This window comes from Tupaia chinensis, unplaced genomic scaffold, assembly GCF_000334495.1.
Source record: "Tupaia chinensis unplaced genomic scaffold, TupChi_1.0 Scaffold145685_1, whole genome shotgun sequence".
Taxonomy (NCBI): Eukaryota; Metazoa; Chordata; class Mammalia; order Scandentia; family Tupaiidae; genus Tupaia; species Tupaia belangeri.
The window spans coordinates 4,935,722-4,958,147 of record NW_006205542.1 but is presented as its reverse complement, the minus strand read 5'-3'; the positions used below and the strand labels follow the sequence as shown (position 1 = coordinate 4,958,147).

Here is a 22,426-nt window from a genome sequence, read left to right as displayed (position 1 = left end):
CACATGTTGAGGGAGGCTTTCTTTGGTTTTCCCTTCAATTCTTGACAAGGTGTCCCTTTTTTCCACAATGAAAACATTTTGTATTTGAAGGTCTCAAAACTGCAGCCAACAATCCTTGCTTGTGACTTTCAGTACCTACTATCTGACATGCCTTTATCATGTCTGCTAAGGAGGTGGTGGGCTTGGCATAAATACCTTTTAGTACCTCCTGACAATCAACATTAGCATTTTCAAAGGCTAGTTGTTTTAACAGTACCTGAGCTGCATCTGCATTCTCCACTTGCCTGTACAAAGATCTTTGCAATCTGTCTATAAATAAGTCATAGGCTTCTTGTGGCCCTTGACACACTTTAACAAAAGAAAGGCATCCCCCAGAAGAGTCAGGTATTTTCCTCCATGCACGAGTAGCAATGGTGGCTATTTGCCTGAAGACTTCTGGTGGCAAGTGGGACTGTTGCTCATTAGTAGAATAATCACCAGTCCCTGACAACATTTCAGCAGTCACTTCTGGATTTCTTATTACATTATCATTAGCCGTTTGATGGCATCCGTCATCAAACTCTTGTCTCCAAACCGTATATTGGGCAGGAGTGGTCACCATTTTTACTAACACTTTCCAGTCATTGGTTGTGAGTTCATAGCTTGTGGCTATATTGTCTATCATCCCTATAACGTAATGATTGCTGGTTCCATATTCTGTGATAGCTTGTCTAAATTCTTTAAGTATACTATAAGGTAAACTTTCATATGTGGCTTGTCCCCGTTTGCGTATAATAGGATAGATAGAAAGCGTGGAAGCGTCCCCTTCTTGTAGAGCGCTGTTTAGACATTCCTCTAAACATCCCTTGGGCAATTTTTTCCTAAGCAGTTTTTTTGATGAGGCCTTGGATGGGGAAGAGGGAGCAGGAGAAGCCTGTAGGGCAGTTGGATTATTTCTGATCTCTGCATCAGCTGCCAATACCTCTTTCAGAGGAGGCTCAAGGTCATCAGGTTTACCAAATTGAAATATGGCGTTTCTACACAAACGCCAGGCATGTAATATTTCTATGGGAGCACGTGGCTCTTCATGTAGGCAGATACCAATTTTTTCCCAGTCAGTTAATTTTAGTGACCCAGCCTCAGGATACCAAGGACAACGGGTACTGATTTTTTCTAACATCTGAGAAATGGTTTCGGACTGTACCGAGTGATCAGCCTGATTTAGTAAATACAATAGCTCCTCCTTGTGAGCAGTGCGAGCTGGGGATAGCCTATTCCCCATATTGATTCCTGGGTTCTCTGTAGAGATAAAGCAGCGCTGTAGCCCTTCACGTGGCAATCCTTAGCCCTTCTTGGGCGACTTTTTAGCCCTCACCGGGCACCCATTAGTCCTTCTTGGACAATTTTTTAGCCCTCACTGGGCGTCCCTTAGCCCTTTTCTCGGGCAACTTTTAGCCCTCACTGGGCACCCGCCCTTTTCTCGGGCAACTTTTAGCGCTCACTGGGCGTCCCTTAGTCCTTCTTGGACAATTTTTTAGCCCTCACTGGGCGTCCCTTAGCCCTTTTCTCGGGCAACTTTTAGCCCTCACTGGGCCCTTCTCAAGAAATGCCACGTGAGCGGTAGACAGCCTGTTACTCACACTAATTTCCTAGAATCTCCGTAGAGGGTGCGCACCTATAGCCCTTCTTGGGCAAGGAATTAGTGTCGACTGCCTGAAAAATACTATCTTGCTCGCTTTTAGCTCTAAAAATCAGAGATTTCAACTGTTGGTTTTGGGATTAAACACTGACATAGCAACCATAGAGCTATCCAATCTGGCAGCAAAATGGTGGCCGATGTAAAACTACAACAAGGATATAGAGCAATTTTTTGGCAAAATCTTCACAGTACAGCCCAGAACAGCATTTTTCATGGGAGGAGAAAGTAATACTGTGTATCAAATAATAGCCTAAAATTTCTATAACCTGGTGTTGCTCACAAAATTTTAGGTCTACGTCTACTCCCAAGCGCTCTACACCTAGGGAACAAACCTCCTTAGTACATAATAATCTATTTAAAAGCTGAATTATAGAGGAGAGAAAACAAAAGTAGTGATAGACTAGAGAAAAGCAGAGCCAAGCCACTGGGGGCAGAGAAGCCGCCCAGTCATCTACTTACTCTCTGGAGGTAGCCGAGAAAGGTATGAGGTGAGCTGCCAGGGTCGTCCAGAAGGAAAGTTGTCCAGAAGTCCCGGTGTCTGGATCCCGGGTTTTTCGGCACCAATCTGTCGGCGTCCGCCCCCAGGCTTAGCGCTATTATGGAAGAAGCAGAAAAGATGAGACAAAAAGATAGAGTGGAAACGGACACAGGCAGCCTGAGCCTAGGTAGCCCAAGCAACTTGTGCCGCCCAGACAAACTGGACGTCTTTATTTATAGTACAAGAAGACATTACACATGTGTGTTTCATGATACTTCATGGATTGGTTGCTAGGTTACAGACAATAAGAAGCCATTAACAAATCTATAAGAGATTAGTCACACCCGAGGCAAGGTGTATCCCTTGGCAGTAATCCCATCTAGAGTAAATCTCATCTTCCTTTCTAATGCAGAGAACTAGCTGTTAGGTGTGGGGAAGGAGCTAAAGAACTTCTCCATAAGGAGTGAGCCACCACACCCAGAGTAGGCTAAAGAACCTTTCAGATGCAGAGCAGGGATTGGATTTTACTATTTGGGGTCAAGATGTTTCTTGAAGTCCATCAGATGTGTCTGTTGGAACGCCCCTAGTAATTTCCACCCTTGCTCTGTCTGCAGCCAAGGTCAGGGAAAGACAAGTTACAAGGTTCTGCCAAACCCCAAAAGAGCATGTGGTGTTTGCTCAGCACATGTCCCCACACTGCAACCTTGAAATGTAGTAATTATTATACTCCGTTCCTACTATTAAGAAGTTAGGTATATATTTTTTTAGATATTTTCTTTCTTATTTTGGTCAGGATGTGTGTGTTCACTTGCCGGAGAGAGACAGAGAGAAGAAAATTGAGAAATCACTCCGGGGGGTGGGGGTGGGGGTAGTGGTGATCATGCAACAGTTATTCTCTTGGGATTATGAGCACACACACACACACACACACACACACACACACACACACACACGACATCTTTTCAAGCCACCATCTGGGACTTGAACATCAGAGTCGACCATGTGAGATCCAGAGCCTTAACTGCCATGCCACCTGTTGGCCCAAGGAATTAGCTATTGAATATATCCTTAAAGCAAAAGGCATGACTGCACTTTTGGAATGTTATAAGAAAGCAATGATCTTGAATTCATTTTTTCTTCATATTCTTTTCTATGCCATAACATTAATAGTTTGTATTTATTTAATATAAAAGACAACCAAGTATCTAAAACTACTCCACAGGGACCAGTGGGTTGTATGGTGGTTAAGGTGCTGAACTCCCACATGGCTCACTGTTGAGTCCCAGGCTTGGTGGTTTACTTTCTCACTTTAAAAAAATGATTTTTAAAATTCATTAAAATTAGGAAACAACAGATGGTATAGTGGTTATATTGCTGTACTACCACATGGCCAACTATGATTCGAGTCCTGGACCCACTGGCTTGAAACAAACGCTGGGGCACATGTGCATACGTGTCCAAGATCTGGGAGAATGGAGGAGTGGGAACTGTGATGTGGCCATACCCCCCAGGGGGTGATTTCTCACTTTCTCTCTCCTGTGTATGTCTCTGTCTGTCTCTCTCTGGTGAGTGCACATGCCCTAAAAACTTAAAATTAATTTTAAATTTTAATAAATAAAAAATTAAAGAATTCTTTTAAAATGCTCTATGAACATTTTATTCAATTAATCTTAAAGCTAGTTTTGAATAATCTATCTAGTATTATGTTTTTGTTATATAATTAAAATGGAATTTCATAATATAAACAGCACACATATTCTGTGTATTTGGGTTAGAAAAAAATTATATGAGAACTTATAAGTTACCCACTGGCTTTTTACTGAATTTATCACTAACTCATTCTCTCAGGAAGGAATGAAGATAGGAATGAAAGAAAACAAGGGAAAAAAGGAAAAAAAGAGAGCAGAAAGAAAATCAGTTTGAAGGTGAAAGATGATTTCAAAAGTGTTTCATAGATGATGATACAGAACTCCTTGAAATTTGGCTGTAGTCACCCACCTTTGTGTAGACAGTAGGTGTTTCGTTTGCCACTGAAAACACTTCTAAGGAAAAAAATTCACATGAAAAGTTTTTAAAAACAAATGACCTTTAAATAAAAGGGTATTAGGCATTCTTTAGCCATAGTACAGTATTTTTATTTAGATACATAGAAACCAATGGGCACTTTGGTTAAAACATGAATTCTCTCCTGTTGACTGAATCATTGATGAGGCTAGATTCCCATTTAAATTTCAGTGTTTGCTGAATAGAACTATAGAGTCTAGCTAGTTCTATTCTAAATCGAGAGCAAGGCCATTTGACATTTTATGTGTATATATATATATTTTAATTAATTACTTAATTTATTAATCTCATTCTTCCTCCTCAACTTCCCCCCTCTCTGCAATGCAGTCTCAGAATGGAGGGAACATAATTCCCTCCTTCTCTTTGCTTGGCTTCTTAAGAGCTGCCTTTCCTTCCAGTCGTGGGCAGCTCCACCCCTTCTCACAGACCAAAGTAAATCTGCACAATAATGAGCCATATAAGGGAGAAATGACATCATCACTTAGTGGTCCCAGGCTGTTTTGCACACATTCACCTTTCATTGTTCTGATGACAGGCCTGGAATGTAACGGTTAATTCTCTGTGGAGTAGGGGGCTGAGCAGCGGCTGCTGCTGTTGAACAAACTTCAGTACCCTTTATAAAACAAAAACAAAAACAAAAACAAAGCTACCATGCTTCCTAGTATTAAGGTAAGGAAGTCAAGATCTGTTTTGATTTAAGCAATGTTAGTTACTTCGTCCATGCTCATTTCGTTTGTTGATAGGCTTATTCTGCAGTAGACTCCTTTCTAAGTGTTACTGCAAAGAGCATCTTGGAAGCTGGGTTTGGACATTTGTAGAGCCCTGACTAAACTGACAGGGCTTTAAGAACTGGGCGACCTTTCAGCTTGCAGCTACAGGTTTCACTGAGTGTGGGTGGTGACAGCCTTTGAAAATTGCTGGCCTACTGTGGCTTTCCTGGAGGTCTCAGAAACCTTGATTGAACTGACCAAGATGCACCCTGTGGTATGAAGACTGATTCTATTTTTCTAGGGAGGGAAAAAATAATTTCATCTTAAAGAAAATTTGAGGACTTTGTTTCAGAATGGAAAAGGCTCTTCTCTTAACTACTATCAGTTCTATTAATGTGATCTGAAGGCTTTTAATAGACAGCCTTTCTATATGGTATAAAATGTATCTTCCATGTTATGACTTTTTGAAAACAAAAGAAACTAATTTGCACGAAAATATTATTTTCAAAGGCTTTTTATTGTTTTTGTTACATGGATTTTTTGCAGCATGTCTTTGCATATGTGGAAAAAACTTGTAAAAGTTGGCAATGAATGAGAATGCATAGTGATCCACAGAAAGCCTTGTTTATTCTGAAACACTCATTATGGTAGTGATAACAAGAATAATAGAATAGGAAGTTTGATTTCAAAGTGTAATGGCATTAAAGTCTGAACAATGTTAAACAGTTGTGTAAAAAGTTCTACTTGAGTCATTTTTCAAAATGTCAGAAAAAAACACTGAATTCAGAGTGTAGCGAAATAAATAATTTGATTTAATGCTCAGTAGGGCTAGAGGGTACTGTGAGTCTTTGAGAAAAGAGCTTCTTTTGGCCAAAACCAAATTTTTATATCATGATTTCACATTCACATGACCCATTTTATAGAAATTTGAACATATGGGCAGGTAGTATGGTTTTCATTAGTGTAGATTTAATTTGTGTAACATCAACTATTAATAATATTTTATCTCTGTGTGTAAAGTGATGAAAATCTTGAGTTCATCTGTGGTAAAACTGTTTGTTTCACTACATTGATCTTCCCGATTTTTAGTTCCATGTGACTGAATGAACTTCTGCTTACTCATAAAATTAAATATCCTTTCCATTACAGGGTGTTCACATTTCTGTTTTTTCTATATTAACAGCAGTCAAGATAATACAAAATTAAGTCTGGGGCTTTGTTTATTGCTTTGACTTTTTATATTTATATTAACTTTAAGATTGTTTCTAAACTGGGTAAAATAATTATTTGATAAAAGTTAAAATAATTGTAAAAATACATAGTGAAATTTCATATAATTATACTTCAGCTTTGTAAAATACAAAGATACAATGGCAATAAATTCTACTACTATTTTAAAGAGAGAGAGGTTTAATTTTTTTGAGTAAGGAAGTGTGTGCAAATACACTAGTATAAGCAGTTTAAATACTTACATTAATTTGTTGCTTAATGTCTACAGTATTTTAAACAAATCTTATTTATGAAAATAGATTTACCCAAGAAACAAATTAGATTAACACTATCTTAATGAAAAACTTCTTGATATGTTTTTATATAGTGAGCTCTTATAATGTATAAACTTATAAAGTATAAGCTCTTACACCGTATAAACTTAAAACCACGACTTTTGCCCAGCACTCTATAAATGCACGTACAGAGTAAAATGAGGTATGTGGTACCTTTGTGGATTGTCTTCAGATTGTTCTAGTGATCTCAGGAAATCTCATTCATGCTGCCAGCTACTCCCTATGTGGAAGTGGTCTGTTTTCCAGACCATGTGCATCCCATGGGGAGAGGCCCCTGTAAGCATGTGGGAGGATACTTTCACACTGATTTCAGGACCCTAAAGACCACTCTGTCTCTAAACAACCTCTCAGCTCTTCTCTCCAAGGGAATCTTTCCATTTAACTTATTTTCTGAGGGGTAGTGTCCTGTAGTAACTTCTTTAGTTGGAGCATCTGATAATTAGGTGTGATGAACCTGCCTAAAATATTCTTTGGGAATAGCATATGGAAATCCTCCTTTGGTTAGGGAGGGGAGGTGAAGAGGCTACCTAGAAGAGGGGCCCAAGGCCACATTCAGTGACAAACTCCTTTGGCTCATGAATTTCACTGTTCCTCATGAAATTTGTTAAGTACATTTATTCACCTACCTGATTTCTTTTTCTTTTCTTTCTTTGTTTTTGTTTTTTAAAATTTACCATAGGGCATCTATGCTTATCAGAGAGACAGAGAAGGGGAAAGTGAGAAAGTACTCCCCTTGAGCAACAGTCACACCACTCTCCCTTCTCCTCCATCTATCCCCCTTTTGGAATTTTGGACATGCACACACACACATGCCCAGTGGGTTTCTCAAGCCACTGGGTCCAGGACTTAAACCACACAGTCAGCCATGTGGGATTCAGTTGCCTTAACCTCTACCATGGGCTGGCCCCCAGCTGATTCTTTATAAACATCATCAAAGAGAAATAATAACATCTGTTTTCTCTTGTTTTAATGTACCACCTGGGGCCAGCAGGCCGTATGGTGACTAAGGCACTGGACTTCCACATGGCCAATAGAAATTCAAACCCCAGACCCAGAGGCTTGAAAATCACTCCAGATGCATGTACATGCATGCCCAAACTCCCAAGAGAAGAATGGAGGAAAAGGGATTGTGGTATAGCCAGCTCCCCTGGGAGGTGATTTCTCACGTTCCCTCTTTCTGTCTCTCCTGCAAATGTACATGTCCTATGGTTAAAACCTTAAAAAAGAAAAATCCATCTAACAAATCTAAAAGGGTATTGGGAAGTGCTTAGGAAGAGCAGTTTAGGAAATACAGAAACACAATAAAAGGCACATTGTTCTCTTTAGGGAGAGGACATATGAACCTTAACCTGAGGATGAGAAAGAACTTGCAGGACTATGTACGGTACTGTTCTCTTACCCAGTCCTGGCCCCTCTAACAAACTACCACAGAGTGGTTTACATACAACAGATATTGTCCTCTTCACACTTCTGGAGACTGGAAGTTCAAGATCAGAGTACCAGCTCGAAAACACTCTTGGCCTTCACAAGAGAGAAAGAAGAACAAGTAGGCCGGGCTTTTGTAAACTCATCCCCACTGTTAAGAGTATCAGGTTCTGAAAGTCGTCTTCCTCCTGCAGACTGCTGTCTTTCCCTTCTCTGGTCCTCACAGGTGGCAGTGAGAAAGAGCCCTCTGGGGTCCCTTTGCTCAGGGCACTTATCCCGTCCATGAGAGTTCCACCCTCATAGCCCATTACCTCCTAAAGATGAATATATGATCTTGGGACTTGGGGAGGATACAGACATTGAGTCCATTGTGCAGGTTATAAGTTAAAGGATCACCCAGCCAATGAAAGAACAGGAGCTGATATCCAGTTTTCAGTCAACATGTGAAGCCAGACACCCCAGCATAGTACTGGATCCATGGAAAGGAGGGAATCTTTATCTAGTTCTCACAAAGGTACTATCTAGACTGTACCCCCTTAGCAGAGGAAAGAGTAATGGGGACACAATTGCAAAAGCCCTGAGTAGTGACTTTCTCTTTCTAATTGCCATCCTTGATTATCCCTCTATATCCTATATTTAAGGCACAAATGGCCCTTTTTTACATAGTCTTACAATAGTACTCAAGCCTTGAATAATTTGTTATCAGCCATTAGCTTCCTATGGTTTCAATTGCTGCCGTACATGCAATTTAAAGTTAAACTACTATGGGTTAAATCCCATAACCAGTTTAGTATGTTTTGGGCTAGACACAGAGGGCCCATAACACATATCCTCGGTTTATAATTTTCAGCAGCTAGACATCAAGGCACATCATCAATGTTTATTCTGAGCAGAATTATACATAGTCCCTTCACAATATAATGAGGAATAAAACTTTTTAAAAAGAATTTTTTAATTTAACTTTAATATTTATTTTTAATTTGACCAGAGAGGGAGAGAGCTTTGAGCGAGAGATAGAAAGAGAGGGAAAGTGAGAAAGCAAACCTCCAGGTCCAGGACTTGAACCGTGGTTGGACATGTGGGAGTCCAGCATCCTTAACCACCACGCTCCCTGCTGGCCCCAAGAATAAAACTTTATTAGAGAAATATTTTTTTGCTATAGGGCGTGTACACTTGCCCAAGAAACAGGGAGAGACAGACGGTGAGAAATCACCCCCTAGCAGGGCTGGCCACACCGCAATCCTTTCTCTTCCATTCTCCTCTCAGGATTTTGGGCATGAATGCACACATATCTGGCATGAGTTTTAAGGCTCTGGATCCAGGTCTCAAACCGCAGTCAACTACATGAGAGTCCAATAATGTAACCATTATGCCATCTGCTGGTCCTGAAGAATAAAACTTTATTTCTAATAATCTGTTTAAGATTTGTGCATATGTTGTTTGAATGACTTGAATTATAATGTCAAAGTATATGTAAGAAAATTACTGGATTATTTTTAAATGTATAGTATATGGCTTTATAATATAAAACTGAATATAGCTACAGGGCCTTTTCTTATGAAGTAAAAATAATTCACAAAAGCTACTAGCAGCATTTTTTTAAAGAGATTTTTCCTATAGGCCATGTGCACTTGCCAGAGAGACAAAGACAGAAAGTGAGAAATCACCCCATGGTGAGATGGACACACCACAATCCCTATTCCTCCATTTTCTTCTTGGGATCTTGGACATGCACACACACATGTCCGGTGTGTTTTAAGCTGCTGCGTCTGGGACTTGAACTGTGATCAGCCATGTGGGAATCCAGCAATGTAACCATTATGTCATCTGCTGGTCCCTACCAACATGCTCACTGACTTAATTTTTTTCTTCTCTTTCAACTTTTTATTATGAAGTTAATTTTCAGAGTAGATATGGGTGAGATAGACCTTCTATCCCCTTTACTGGGCTACGGTCAAAAAATTTGATATGCTTGAAAGCACTCTTGGCCTTCACAAGAGAGAAAGAACAAGTAGGCTGGGCTTTTGTAAACTCATCCCCACTGTTAAGAAATACAAAAGCTTGTGTCCTATTATGAAGTATCTACCCTTTCTCTGTCTCTCTCACTTTCTCTCTTGCTAAATGATTCTCTAGTTCTCAGTAGTCATCCAGGACTACAACACAAGGAAGGAATGCCAAAAGAATTCCTCTCCTGGGGAATGCAAAAACCCCTCAATAATCAGGATATACTACATTATCTATTTTTTAAGAGAGAGAGATTTTTTTCCTAGGGTGCCTGTGCTTGCCAGAGACACAGACAGAGACACAGAGACACAAAGCAATAAATCACCCCATGGGAGGCTGGCTATGCTGCAATCCCTTCTCTATTCTCCTCTTGGGATTTTGGGCACAGCCACACACGTGCCTGTGGGGTCTGGAACTCAAACTGCGGTCAACTACTTGGGAGTCCAGCGATGTAACCATTACACTGTCTGCTGGTCCTATATACTACATATTAATTCACTATTTGAAAAAAAACAAAGTTAATGCAGAAAAATTAATGATGAAGAAGACATTTGAAATTTCAAATGAGGACAGAGTTTGACTCCACAGCTGCATGACTATTACACTACTCACTTGAAGAACTGAGGTGATTTATTAAAAAAGTAATAGTTCTTGGGACCGGCAAGTGATATGGTAGTTAAGGGGCTGGACTCTCACATGACTTACCGTTGCTCGAGTCCCAGACCTAGCAGCTTTCTTTCTCACTTTTCTGTCTGTCTGTCTGTCTCTCTCATGTCAAATTAAATAATAATAATAATAGTAAATAAAATTAAATAAAGTAATTCCTTAAAAAGAAAAACAGTATGATACTTCTTTCTGAGTTGTTTGATAAAGCCATGCTCTATCATGTTAACAAGCTGCTTAGTTCTGTACTATGCTTTAGCTGGGAAAAAAATGCATTGTGATCAAAAACTTCAAACTGTATGCAAGCTTGACTCTTTTGAGGTTCAGTCATCTTTAATTACTATCATGTCCTTTCTAGTTTTAACCTGCCCTCTTGTGTGAAAGACAGAGAGGCATACATGCAGGGAGAGTTGAAGAAAGGCAAAAATGGTGCACTCAGAAGAAAAATTAGTTTGGTCTGGCTGTTAAAGAAACTGAGGATGACTTTTGGGTGACATCAGTGTTTTAAAACGGGGCACAATAGATTAAGGTAGTGACAAGTGATACGTTGAAGAAGCAAAGAGACGATTATTGCTCCAAGGCTAATGCTGATAAATTTGGAGAAATTGAAAAGTGGGAATGTCAATGAAGTTGGGTAAAAAGACCAGTGAACTATTATGCCATTTATTTTCCAAGAAAGAGAAGTGAAAATGGATGTTAGGCAGGTGTGCCTCTGAGTCTTGAGGACAACAGACTGATAGCTATTACAAAGATCAAGGATGGTGTTTATTGCAAGAGTAATAATCAGGATAAGGTTAAAAAACAAAACAAAACAAAAAAAACCTCCCACTTTCACTTTTCCTCCTCTAAAAATATGTCCTTTGACTCTAGAAGGAAAGTCAATTAATAAATGTCGATAGAACAAAATAGAGTAAGGAAACTTTTTCTAGCAAGTTTGACTAAGAAGCAAATGGATCCCCAAAAGAAAAAAAGTAAAAATCAATTAATTAACAAACTTAGAAGCTATTTAGCAAACTTAATTTTAGAAACATGGAAAAGGACTGAAAGAGTCACCCACAATCACACACAGATGTGAGAGTTACATGACATTGTAAGGAAAGTAAAAATTCTACCAGAGACCAAGAGAGCTGAGATTGAGAGAGGAGGAAGCAAAAGATTATAAAAATGGGGGGGGGGGATTGTTAGTATGGAGACTTTCAAATATTTACAAAGACAAAGAGAATAATATAATGAATCCACATGTACCCATCATGAACTTTAACAATTAATCAATGACCAGTCTGGTTTCATTTATTCCCATTTTCCTAGGTAATTTTGATATAAATCCAAGATATATCATTTTATTCATAAATATTTCAATATGTATTTCTAAAGGATAAGGACTCATAAAATTGTCACAATCTATTCTCAAACTTAAATATAATTCCTCAACAATGTAATTTTTCTAATTGTCTCATTTTAAAATATAACTTGAGTAAGAATCCAAAAGACTACAATTGATTGATATAACTTCTAATTTTTTTAATCAGTGGATTTCGCTCTCTATTCTTTTTTCCAACTTACAATTATTTATTGAAGAATCTAGAATGTTTTTATTATATAGTTGCCCACATTTTGGATTTTCTGATTGGGTCATCATAATTTCATTAGCAGTCCTTCATCCCTGTGTTTTCTGTAAACTAGTCATTATTATAAGAGCTTGATCTGATTCAGGCTCACCTTTTCTGGTAAGAATATTTCAAGGGCAGAGGTGTATTTTTTGAGAGGTATTGAAAAACATTACTTATACCCACTATTTCACTGGGGATTACAAATCGTGGTATTCTATAATTCTTTTTTAAATAGTGGCATGCTATTATTATTTCTTTCTTTGTTAACTGGACTATTGTTATAAAGCACTTTAAACTAACAAGGAACATGTTTACATATATATTTTTTTCTTTTTTTTAGTTTGCTATAAGGTGCGTGCCCTCACTGGAGAGAGACAGACAGGGAGAGAAAGAGAAAGAGAGGGAAGGTGAGAAGGTACTCCCCAGCAGAGATGGCCACACCGCAGTTCCTTCCCTAACATTCTCCTCTTGGGATTTTGGGCACATGCACTCAATGTGCTCGGTCCAGGACTCAAATTGCAACAGCCATGTGGGATCCAGGTGCCTTAACCACCACGTTACTGGCTGACCTCATATATTTTTAAACATTAAAGTATTGATCTTGTCTTACCTATTTCTTATGTCCATTTTCTTGTTTTTCCTTCTTTTTACAATCAGAGTGAATGATCTAATAATGATATAATTTACTTTTTTCTTTTAAACCACTCTGGCTTCTGAGAAGAGAACAGACTGAGGATGTGTAAGAATAGAACATGGGAGTTAGATTAAATAGCTTTTGCAATAATTCAGGTAAAATTTTATATCCTAATTAAATATATACGGACTGTCTACACTCTATGGCAGACATTGAAGGATCTGACAATATAGAAGTAAATACAACTATAGATACCAGAGACTGCACAGGAGATGGGGAGGTAGAAGGGGTTAAGAGGGAGTCAGGAAAGAAAGCATTTAACAGACACAGGAGTGCAGGCTGATAGGGTAAATGGTTTGTAGAATGGCATACCACAACTGAGTGAAAAACAGACATTACCAATGATATATATATATCAAATGTATTCTTTGTTGAAAACGATGGATATGGTATTATCCTTGAATTGATTGTCGCACACTGAGTGCATGCTTTGAAAATTCACATTGTGCCTTACAAAGGTGTACAACAATTAAATAAAAATAAATTGTAAAATGGAATAAAAAAAATGATTGTGGTTTGGCTGAGATGAAGCAATGAAAGAGGTCAGAAGTAATTGGATTTGGGGTGGTACTTTGAAGGTGGAGTTGACAAGATTTCCTGAGGAATTTAATGGAAGGATGTAAGAGAGAGGACTCAAAGATGTCTCTACTTTATAGTATGTTCATTCTACTCACTGAGGTTTATGCCTAAAGTCAGACTTGGGTTCACGTATAGGTATATATCAGCTGCCCTTGCTATTGGAAATATTTAGACTAATTAAGTTCATTAGCAAATCAATTAAATGGGGGGAGGAAGCATAGAAAGCAACCATGGATACCAGAGACAATGTGGGAGGAGGATGGGACATGGCAGAGGGCGAGGGATAGGGAATCAAGGATGGCGAAACAAAAAACAAAGTATACAAGACATAAGAATTGGAAAATTATTTGCTGATAACATGTATGTTGATGTGCTTGACTGAGCCAATATACAGTGTATTTTGGATGGAAAATTCATTTGTATGCTGTAATGATGTATAGTGAATTAATATAAAAAATAAATAAATTTAAAGAGGAAAAAAAAGATGTCTCTAAATTTTGGGTCTACACATTTAGAAAAAGTGGTGATATGAGGAAGATGTGGTCTGAGCAAATTAGAAGGGGGAGGATTGGGAGCTCAGAAGAGAAATAATAAACAGCTCAGTGGGCTCCCAGCTAATTAAATGACAATGTCCATGCTACTGAATGGATTGATGTCAGCAGGAGGGAGATCTTGGGAATGTTTTGCCAGGCTGTGTGCATTGACCTGTCTTTTTATCAATAATTGGAGTCTTTTTGCCATGGATACAATGCTTGCTCGGTATAAACTGATATGTTGAGTGATGAAACAGAGCCCAAGACAGATCTTGACAATTGTAGGAGAGATTAATTGAGCAAGATGAAGTTAACCTAAATAAAGTCTTGCAAATTTGTGCTGTCCAGGCTATATCCATTTGAAGAATAACATCGTTATTAAAACAGAGTTTGTACAAACAGATTTGGTTCAAAATCCCAAATTGCTACTTCGCAGTCATGTTTCTAAGTCAAAAAACCTTTTATTTATTAAATAGTACAGTAATGCTTTTTTCAAAGGGTTGTTGTGAAAATAAAATAATAAAACATTTAGCACGCTGACTAGGAGACATTTCTTTCTATTTTCTCCCCTTTATCTTTTAAATTAGACCTTAACAAAAATTGAAGTTTGGAGTGGGCTTCGAAAAGCCTCTGGAAATAATATTAGAAGTAGAGATTTTTCTAGGACTACAAACATTACTTCCCCAGAACAAGCTTTCTCATCGGTTTATGCTGTTCCATTTTTTTTACTAGCCATTGCCAGAGGAGTGTGTGTGTGTGTGTGTGTGTGTGTGCATGAGGGGAGAGAAAGGAAAAAAACACCCCAGTGAGGTGTGGTCATGCTGCCATCCTTTTTCTTCCATTTCTCCAGGACATCAGGTTTTGGGGCATGAAGGCACACATGCTGGGTGTGTTTTTCAAGCTGTAGAGGTTGAATCTGAACTGTGTTCAGCCATGTGGATTCTGAATCCCATGATCATGCTGGCCTGTTACATGGTTCTTTCCAGAGCTTAGATAACAAGAGAGAAAGCGAATTGAAATGAACCTGCTGAGGAGGCTGGGAGTTAAATCATGTTGGAATGTCTTGTGGCTTTAACTTCTCTGTTAGTGAAGGAAGACGTGGGAAACAGGGACTTGACATGGTCATATTCATATCATCATCGTCATAATAAAGACAACTAAAACTCTTTATAGGTTAGACAATGTGGAAGTGCTTTGCATACATTATCTAAAGCATATCACACAAATATTTTGAGTTAGGTGCTGTTCTGATACCTAATTTATAAGTGAGGAAACTGAGATCTACAGGTAGATTACTAATTTTCTTAAGATCACACAGCTACTAAATGGCAGAGTTAAGATGTGGGGAGACTGATCAGAAGACAATTGTAGCAAAAGATGCTCCAGGTTGGGCTGGGATGATGACTGGGGAGAGGGGCATTGAAGTAACAGGATTAAGATATATGTGGGCTGTTAATATTTTTCAGGACTGGGAACCAGCAGTTAGCGTAATGGCTATGTTGCTGGACTCCCACATAGTTGACCGCGGTTCGCATCCTGGACCCGGTGGCTTAAAACTCACACCAAGCGCGTGTTCGTGCGTGCCCAAGATCCCGAGAGGAGAATGGAGGAGAAGAGATTGCGGTGTGACCATCCCCCCTGGGGGGTGATTTCTTGCTTTCTGTCTCTGTGTCTCTCTCTGTCTGGCGAGCACATGTGCCCTATAGCGAAAATCTCTCAAAAAAAAAAAAAAAAAAAGAAAAAAAAAGATTTTTCAGGACTTATTCCAAAGCACAGTTCAACTTGAATTTCTTGCTCTTGCCTCAATTTTCTATCAAAATCCTTTCCACCTGTTTTTTCTATTTCTGTTCATGGTATCATTATGTTTAATTACTTAGACACAAAGCCTTGAAGTAATTTTTTTCTTCTTTCTCTTTCTTGCTAGCGAGGGAGCTATGAAGTCATGACGACTATACCCGTTACCTTTTGTACAAGTTTTCACAATTCATCTGGTCATTCCCATCCCCAGTGTCTTGCCTGCAAGAAGTCTGAATGCAAGTGTGCTTGTACAGAAAGCTACAGGAAAGCTTTCCCAACTGAGCTTTACCTTAGTCCTGGATTTGACCCAGGGCTGCACCAAGTGGGAAGCTGGGTTTTGGCCGCATGCAGACAGTGGGTTCCGTGTTGCTGTTAGGTCTACCTTCACTATGAAATAGGAGCAGTTTAAGGTGTGATATAAGAGGATAAGAGAAAGAGCAAATGGGGCTAGAAAAAGAGAAGCAACCCTAGCTAGGAGAACCTGACAAGTGTGGTTTCCTGGAAGCAAAATTCCTCACAAGATCATGTTCTCCCTCGGAGGATTTGCTACTGATGAGAATGCCTTCTACTGTTCTCTGGCTAAAACACAGTGCCCAGATTTTACTAAGACAGGATAATGACATGAAAATATTTACCAATTAAACATATAAAGTACTGAGAGTATTTCCAGATGAAAGGAATAGTATGCTCTGTAGTTCTTTTTCTCTTACTGCTCTTCTTTTTTTAAAATTTGCCAGAGGGTGTGTGCATTTAACAGAGAGCATGCGAAAGCATCCTTCAAGGAGGATGGCCATACCGCAATCCTTTCTCCTCTGTTTCTCCTTTTGGGATTTTGGGCACATGCACATATATGTGCCTGGGGTGTTTTTTAAGCCACTTGATCCAGGACTCAAACCATGTAGTCAGTCACATGGAATCCAGCCTCCTTAATACCACACTATTGGCTGGCTCTGTATTCTCTAGGTCTTGCATTTGTTTTGTGTTTCTGACTCTATATATTGTGCAACTTTAACTCTACCAATTAGTCTTCAGAACAACTCTATGAGGTAGATATTAAGTATCTCCTTCCTTTCTTCATAGGTAAAAAATACAAGGATCAGAAAATTTTGGTGATTGGCCAGAGGTTACACAGAAAGTGGCAGAGCTGGAATTCAGATTTGGCTGTGTCTGATTCCAAAGCCTATGTTTTAGTTACTGCAGCTCACTGTCTTTAACAGCACAGAGGCACAGGATTCTCAAAAAAAAAAAAAAAAAAAAAGATATATTTTTAGACGTTTTAACATTTTAAGCCTAGAATTGAAAGTAGCAGTGTTTTCAGTGCATTCATCTCTGACAGTCTAGTTAAGGTCGAGAAATTTGAAAATCATGTTTTATGTAAAAAATATTCTCTAAGTTCTCTTGTACTATATGGTTCTATGATATTATTTCAGTTGCTTTGGCTCCAAGTAAAACAAGAAGATGGTCAATAGAATGCCCTTTTGCACACGTTAGGATCACATAAAGGGAAACTATTGATATTGCCTATTGCTCATGTCGAGTATGTAGGATTTGAAAACAATCTGTTCCTCTCTTTTAGGAATAAAATCAAAGTGCTTTTTAGAAGTATGCATTCAGTTAAGAGATGTTTAGACACAAGAGTATGCTTTATAAAAATAAATTCTATTAAAAATGTTAAAGATATCACCAGAACCATTTCTATAGTAAATATCTGACATAGGATTTACTGATAAATAGCTTCTATATGTATATCCAATCTTCTTTTGTACAACACAATTTGAGACTATTACATTCTACTTACTTGGTTAATAGCTAATAGTAATCTAGTCATAAATAGGAAATAATGGCATAGAATAATAAAGGTGCAAAATACATTGAAAGAGTAAAATGTACTTAAAACAGATAAATACATGTTGTTTATAACTTGCTTCTCTTTCAAGCATATTAATAAATAACATGGTGAATATGATCATTTTAATTGTTTTTATGGATATATACAAATTACTATTTGAAATTGGTACAAATTAACTGACCAACACAATGGTAAATAGTTACTCTGATATATTTATACTGCTACTTTTTAAAGCTATATATAAACATGATGGAAAAATATATTTTGTATATGTATAACATAATTCCTAAAGCTACCACATTTTTGTATTGATAGTAATTTGGATTTCTTTTCTATCTATTTTTCTATCAAAACTGTTGCTTAAATCAGAAAAATGAGGTGACATCTTGTGCCACTTCTGGTGTCAACTAAAATCACTTCATGTAGATCAGCTTTTGTATCAGAAAGCCCATCTGGCCTCATCCCTTTCAGGTGATGATTACAAAGTTTATTTTAAGGGATTAAAATAAGAAAACTCCAAAATTCTTCTTTTGGATCTTCCTTTTCATTTACTGTACAGTTTTCTTTTTTCAATCTTTATTTATTTTTGGCTAGACGATGCATGCACTCAGAGAGAGAGAGAGAGAGACAGAGAGAGAGAGAAAAAGGAGAGAGAGAGAAAGGGAAGAAGCATCCCACAGTGGTGTATTGTCACGCTGTAATCCTTTTCCCTTTATTTTTTTCTTTTGTGAGGATTTTGTGCATACACACACCTGTCTGGTACTTGAACCGTGGTCAGCCATGTGAGATCTGGCTTCTAACACATAGTTTAACCCCTGTACTATGGGGCCAGCCCTAAAGTACATTTCTCATGTAAAGTTATATGATACAGAGATGAGTAGCAAGGATTCTAGAGCACTGTTGGCTGAATTTAAGTTTAAGCACTGCTACTAACCAACTGTGTGATCTGTGGCAGGTTACATAATCCTCCTGTGTCTTAGTTTCTTCATGGGGATGACAGTAGCAAGACATCTCTGATATGGTTGCCATCAGGATAAAGTAAATATGGTGCAGAAAGAATACAGAAAGTACAACATAATAGTCACTATTATTATACAACTTAAATTTTACTTAATGGTTATTTTATTTATTTATTTTTTGCTATAGGGCGTGTGTGCTCACCAGACAGACAGAGAGAGACAGAGAGATAGAAAGCGAGAAATCACCCCCCAGGGTGGATGGCTATGCCACAATCCCTTCTCCCCTATTCTCCTCTCAGGATCTTGGGCACACGCGCGCACGTGCCTGGCATGAGTTTAAGCCACCAGGTCTGGGACGCGAACCATGATTGACTATGTGGGAGTCCAGCGACATAGCCATTATGCTAAATGTGGTTCCAATGGTTATTTTATTAAAATAGAATTATACACGCAGAAAGTACTCATAAGATCAGTTTACTGAAATTGCATGAGTTGAATAATCCTGTATAACCAGCATATAAATCATAAAACAAAAACTTGAATTCACCCCCCATAAAACAAGTACTCCAAAAGCCCTCCTCATGCCTGTTTCTAGTCACTACCCCTCTCTGAGGGTAACCAATATCCTGAGTTCTGATTTGTTTCATTAATGGCAATTTGTTAAACCTTGGTACTATAGCAATTACTAAAGGATTTATTATAGCAAGATATTGTTTTTATTTAATATCTAAGACTTAAATTTATTTGCTATTACTCTTTTAATATATCATTATGTTTTGTTTTCTAGGTTAAAAAAGCTCCTTGAACAAGAAAAGGCTTATCAAGCCCGCAAAGAAAAGGAGAATGCTAAGCGGCTCAATAAGCTAAGAGATGAGCTTGTCAAACTCAAGTCCTTTGCACTTATGCTGGTGGATGAGAGACAAATGCATATTGAGCAACTTGGCCTACAAAGCCAGAAAGTTCAGGATCTTACTCAGAAACTGAGAGAAGAAGAAGAAAAACTCAAAGCTGTTACTTCCAAATCCAAAGAAGACAGACAGAAATTGCTCAAGTTAGAAGTGGACTTTGAACATAAAGCTTCAAGGTTTTCTCAAGAGCATGAAGAGATGAATGCTAAATTGGCCAATCAAGAGGCTCACAACAGGCAACTTAGACTCAAGCTGGTTGGCTTAACTCAAAGGATTGAGGAGCTAGAAGAAACCAACAAAAATCTTCAAAAAGCAGAGGAAGAACTTCAAGAATTAAGAGATAAAATTGCCAAAGGGGAATGTGGAAACTCCAGCCTCATGGCAGAAGTGGAAAATCTCCGGAAGCGAGTGCTTGAAATGGAGGGTAAAGATGAAGAGATCACAAAAACCGAATCCCAGTGCAGAGAATTGAGAAAGAAGTTGCAAGAGGAAGAGCACCATAGCAAGGAGCTCAAACTTGAAGTTGAGAAGTTACAGAAGAGAATGTCTGAACTGGAGAAACTGGAAGAAGCATTTAGCAAGAGTAAGTCTGAATGCACGCAGCTACATTTAAACCTAGAGAAAGAAAAGAACTTAACCAAAGATCTGCTGAATGAATTGGAGGTGGTTAAGAGTCGAGTTAAAGAACTCGAGTGTTCTGAAAGTAGATTGGAAAAGGCTGAATTAAGTCTAAAAGATGATCTTACAAAACTGAAGTCATTTACTGTGATGCTGGTTGATGAAAGGAAAAACATGATGGAAAAAATAAAGCAAGAAGAGAGAAAAGTTGATGGACTCAATAAAAATTTTAAGGTAGAACAAGGAAAGGTTATGGATGTAACTGAAAAACTAATTGAAGAAAGTAAGAAGCTTTTAAAACTGAAATCTGAAATGGAGGAAAAGGTATACAATTTGACAAAAGAAAGGGATGAGTTGATAGGCAAACTGAAAAGTGAAGAAGAAAAATCCTCTAAATTAAGTTGCAGTGTTGACTTATTAAAAAAGAGACTTGATGGTATAGAGGAAGTGGAAAGAGAAATAACAAGAGGAAGATCTCGCAAAGGACCCGAGCTCACCTGCCCAGAAGATAATAAGATTAAGGAACTAACCCTTGAGATTGAGAGGCTAAAGAAACGCCTCCAACAATTGGAGGTGGTTGAAGGGGATTTGATGAAGACGGAGGATGAGTATGACCAGCTGGAGCAGAAATTTAGAACTGAGCAGGATAAGGCTAATTTCCTCTCCCAACAACTAGAGGAGATCAAGCATCAGATCGCCAAGAACAAAGCAATAGAGAAAGGCGAGGTGGTAAGCCAGGAAGCAGAGCTGAGACATAGATTCCGGCTGGAAGAAGCTAAAAGTCGAGATCTGAAAGCTGAAGTACAAGCTCTTAAAGAGAAGATTCATGAACTAATGAATAAAGAAGATCAGCTTTCTCAGCTGCAAGTAGATTATTCTGTTCTTCAACAAAGATTTATGGAAGAAGAAAATAAGAACAAAAACATGGGGCAAGAGGTCCTCAATCTCACCAAAGAATTGGAGCTTTCCAAGCGCTATAGCCGAGCTCTTAGACCCAGTGTGAATGGGAGAAGGATGGTGGATGTTCCGGTGACGTCAACTGGAATGCAGACCGATGCAGTCAGCAGTGAAGCAGCAGAGGAAGAAACGCCAGCCGTCTTCATACGGAAATCAGTCCAAGAAGAAAATCATATCATGAGTAATCTTCGACAGGTTGGATTGAAAAAGCCTATGGAACGATCCTCTGTTCTGGACAGGTATCCTCCAGCAGCAAATGAGCTCAGTATGAGGAAGTCTTGGATTCCATGGATGAGAAAAAGGGAAAATGGTTCCCCAATCACTCAGGAGAAAGGGCCCCGAACAAACTCCAGTCCAGGGCATCCAGGGGAGGTGGTCCTCTCACCAAAGCAGGGCCAGCCCCTGCATATTCGAGTGACACCAGACCATGAGAACAGTACTGCGACATTGGAGATAACAAGCCCGACCTCTGAAGAATTTTTTTCTAGTACCACTGTCATTCCTACATTAGGAAATCAGAAGCCAAGGATAACCATTATTCCATCACCAAATGTTATGTCTCAAAAACCAAAAAGTGGAGATTCTACTCTTGGCACAGAACGAGCCATGTCTCCAGTAACGATTACTACATTTTCCAGAGAGAAGGCCCCAGAAGGTGGAAGAGGCACATTTGCAGACAGGCCCACATCCCCCATTCAGATAATGACGGTGTCCACATCAGCAGCACCAGCTGAGATTGCAGTTTCTCCCGAATCTCAGGAAATGCCTGTGGGAAGGACTGTCCTCAAAGTCACCCCAGAAAAGCAGGCTGTTCCAACTTCATTACGGAAATACAACTCCAATGCCAATATCATCACCACAGAAGACAATAAAATTCACATTCACTTAGGTTCTCAGTTTAAACGATCCCCTGGGACTTCAGCGGAAGGAGTAAGTCCAGTTATTACTGTCCGTCCAGTCAACGTGACAGCTGAAAAGGAGGTTTCCACAGGCACTGTCCTTCGCTCTCCCAGGAACCATCTCTCTTCACGACCTAGTGCGAGCAAAGTGACAAGCACTATCACCATTACACCGGTCACAACCTCATCCTCTCGAGGAACCCAGTCAGTGGTGAGTGGAAGAGGTTCCAAAGTTCAGGCCAGTAGCAGGAAGGAGAATACACAGTGAGGTTAACTCAGCATCCACAATAAAACAGAACCACATGCCTCTTATTCACCTGAACCCACACAGTTGTTTCCTAGAGAACTGTCTACTCTCAGAAACGAAAAGTGAAAGTGATCTAAATATCATCACAAATTGTACTAACATTGAAGAAAAATTTAACTTATTCATGTA

At 38.8% G+C, this 22,426-nt stretch overlaps 1 protein-coding gene across 5 annotated transcripts in view; it reads left to right on the top strand.

Annotated features, from left to right (window-relative positions):
- Positions 1-22,426, top strand: part of FILIP1 (filamin A interacting protein 1) — a 287,383-nt gene that overhangs the window by 248,412 nt on the left and 16,545 nt on the right. For all 5 annotated transcript variants that reach the window (XM_006168325.3, XM_006168322.3, XM_006168320.3 and 2 more), the window contains one exon: positions 19,396-22,201. In XM_006168325.3, the coding sequence (XP_006168387.1) occupies positions 19,396-22,201 (2,806 nt within the window). The remainder of the gene's footprint in view (positions 1-19,395; positions 22,202-22,426) is intronic.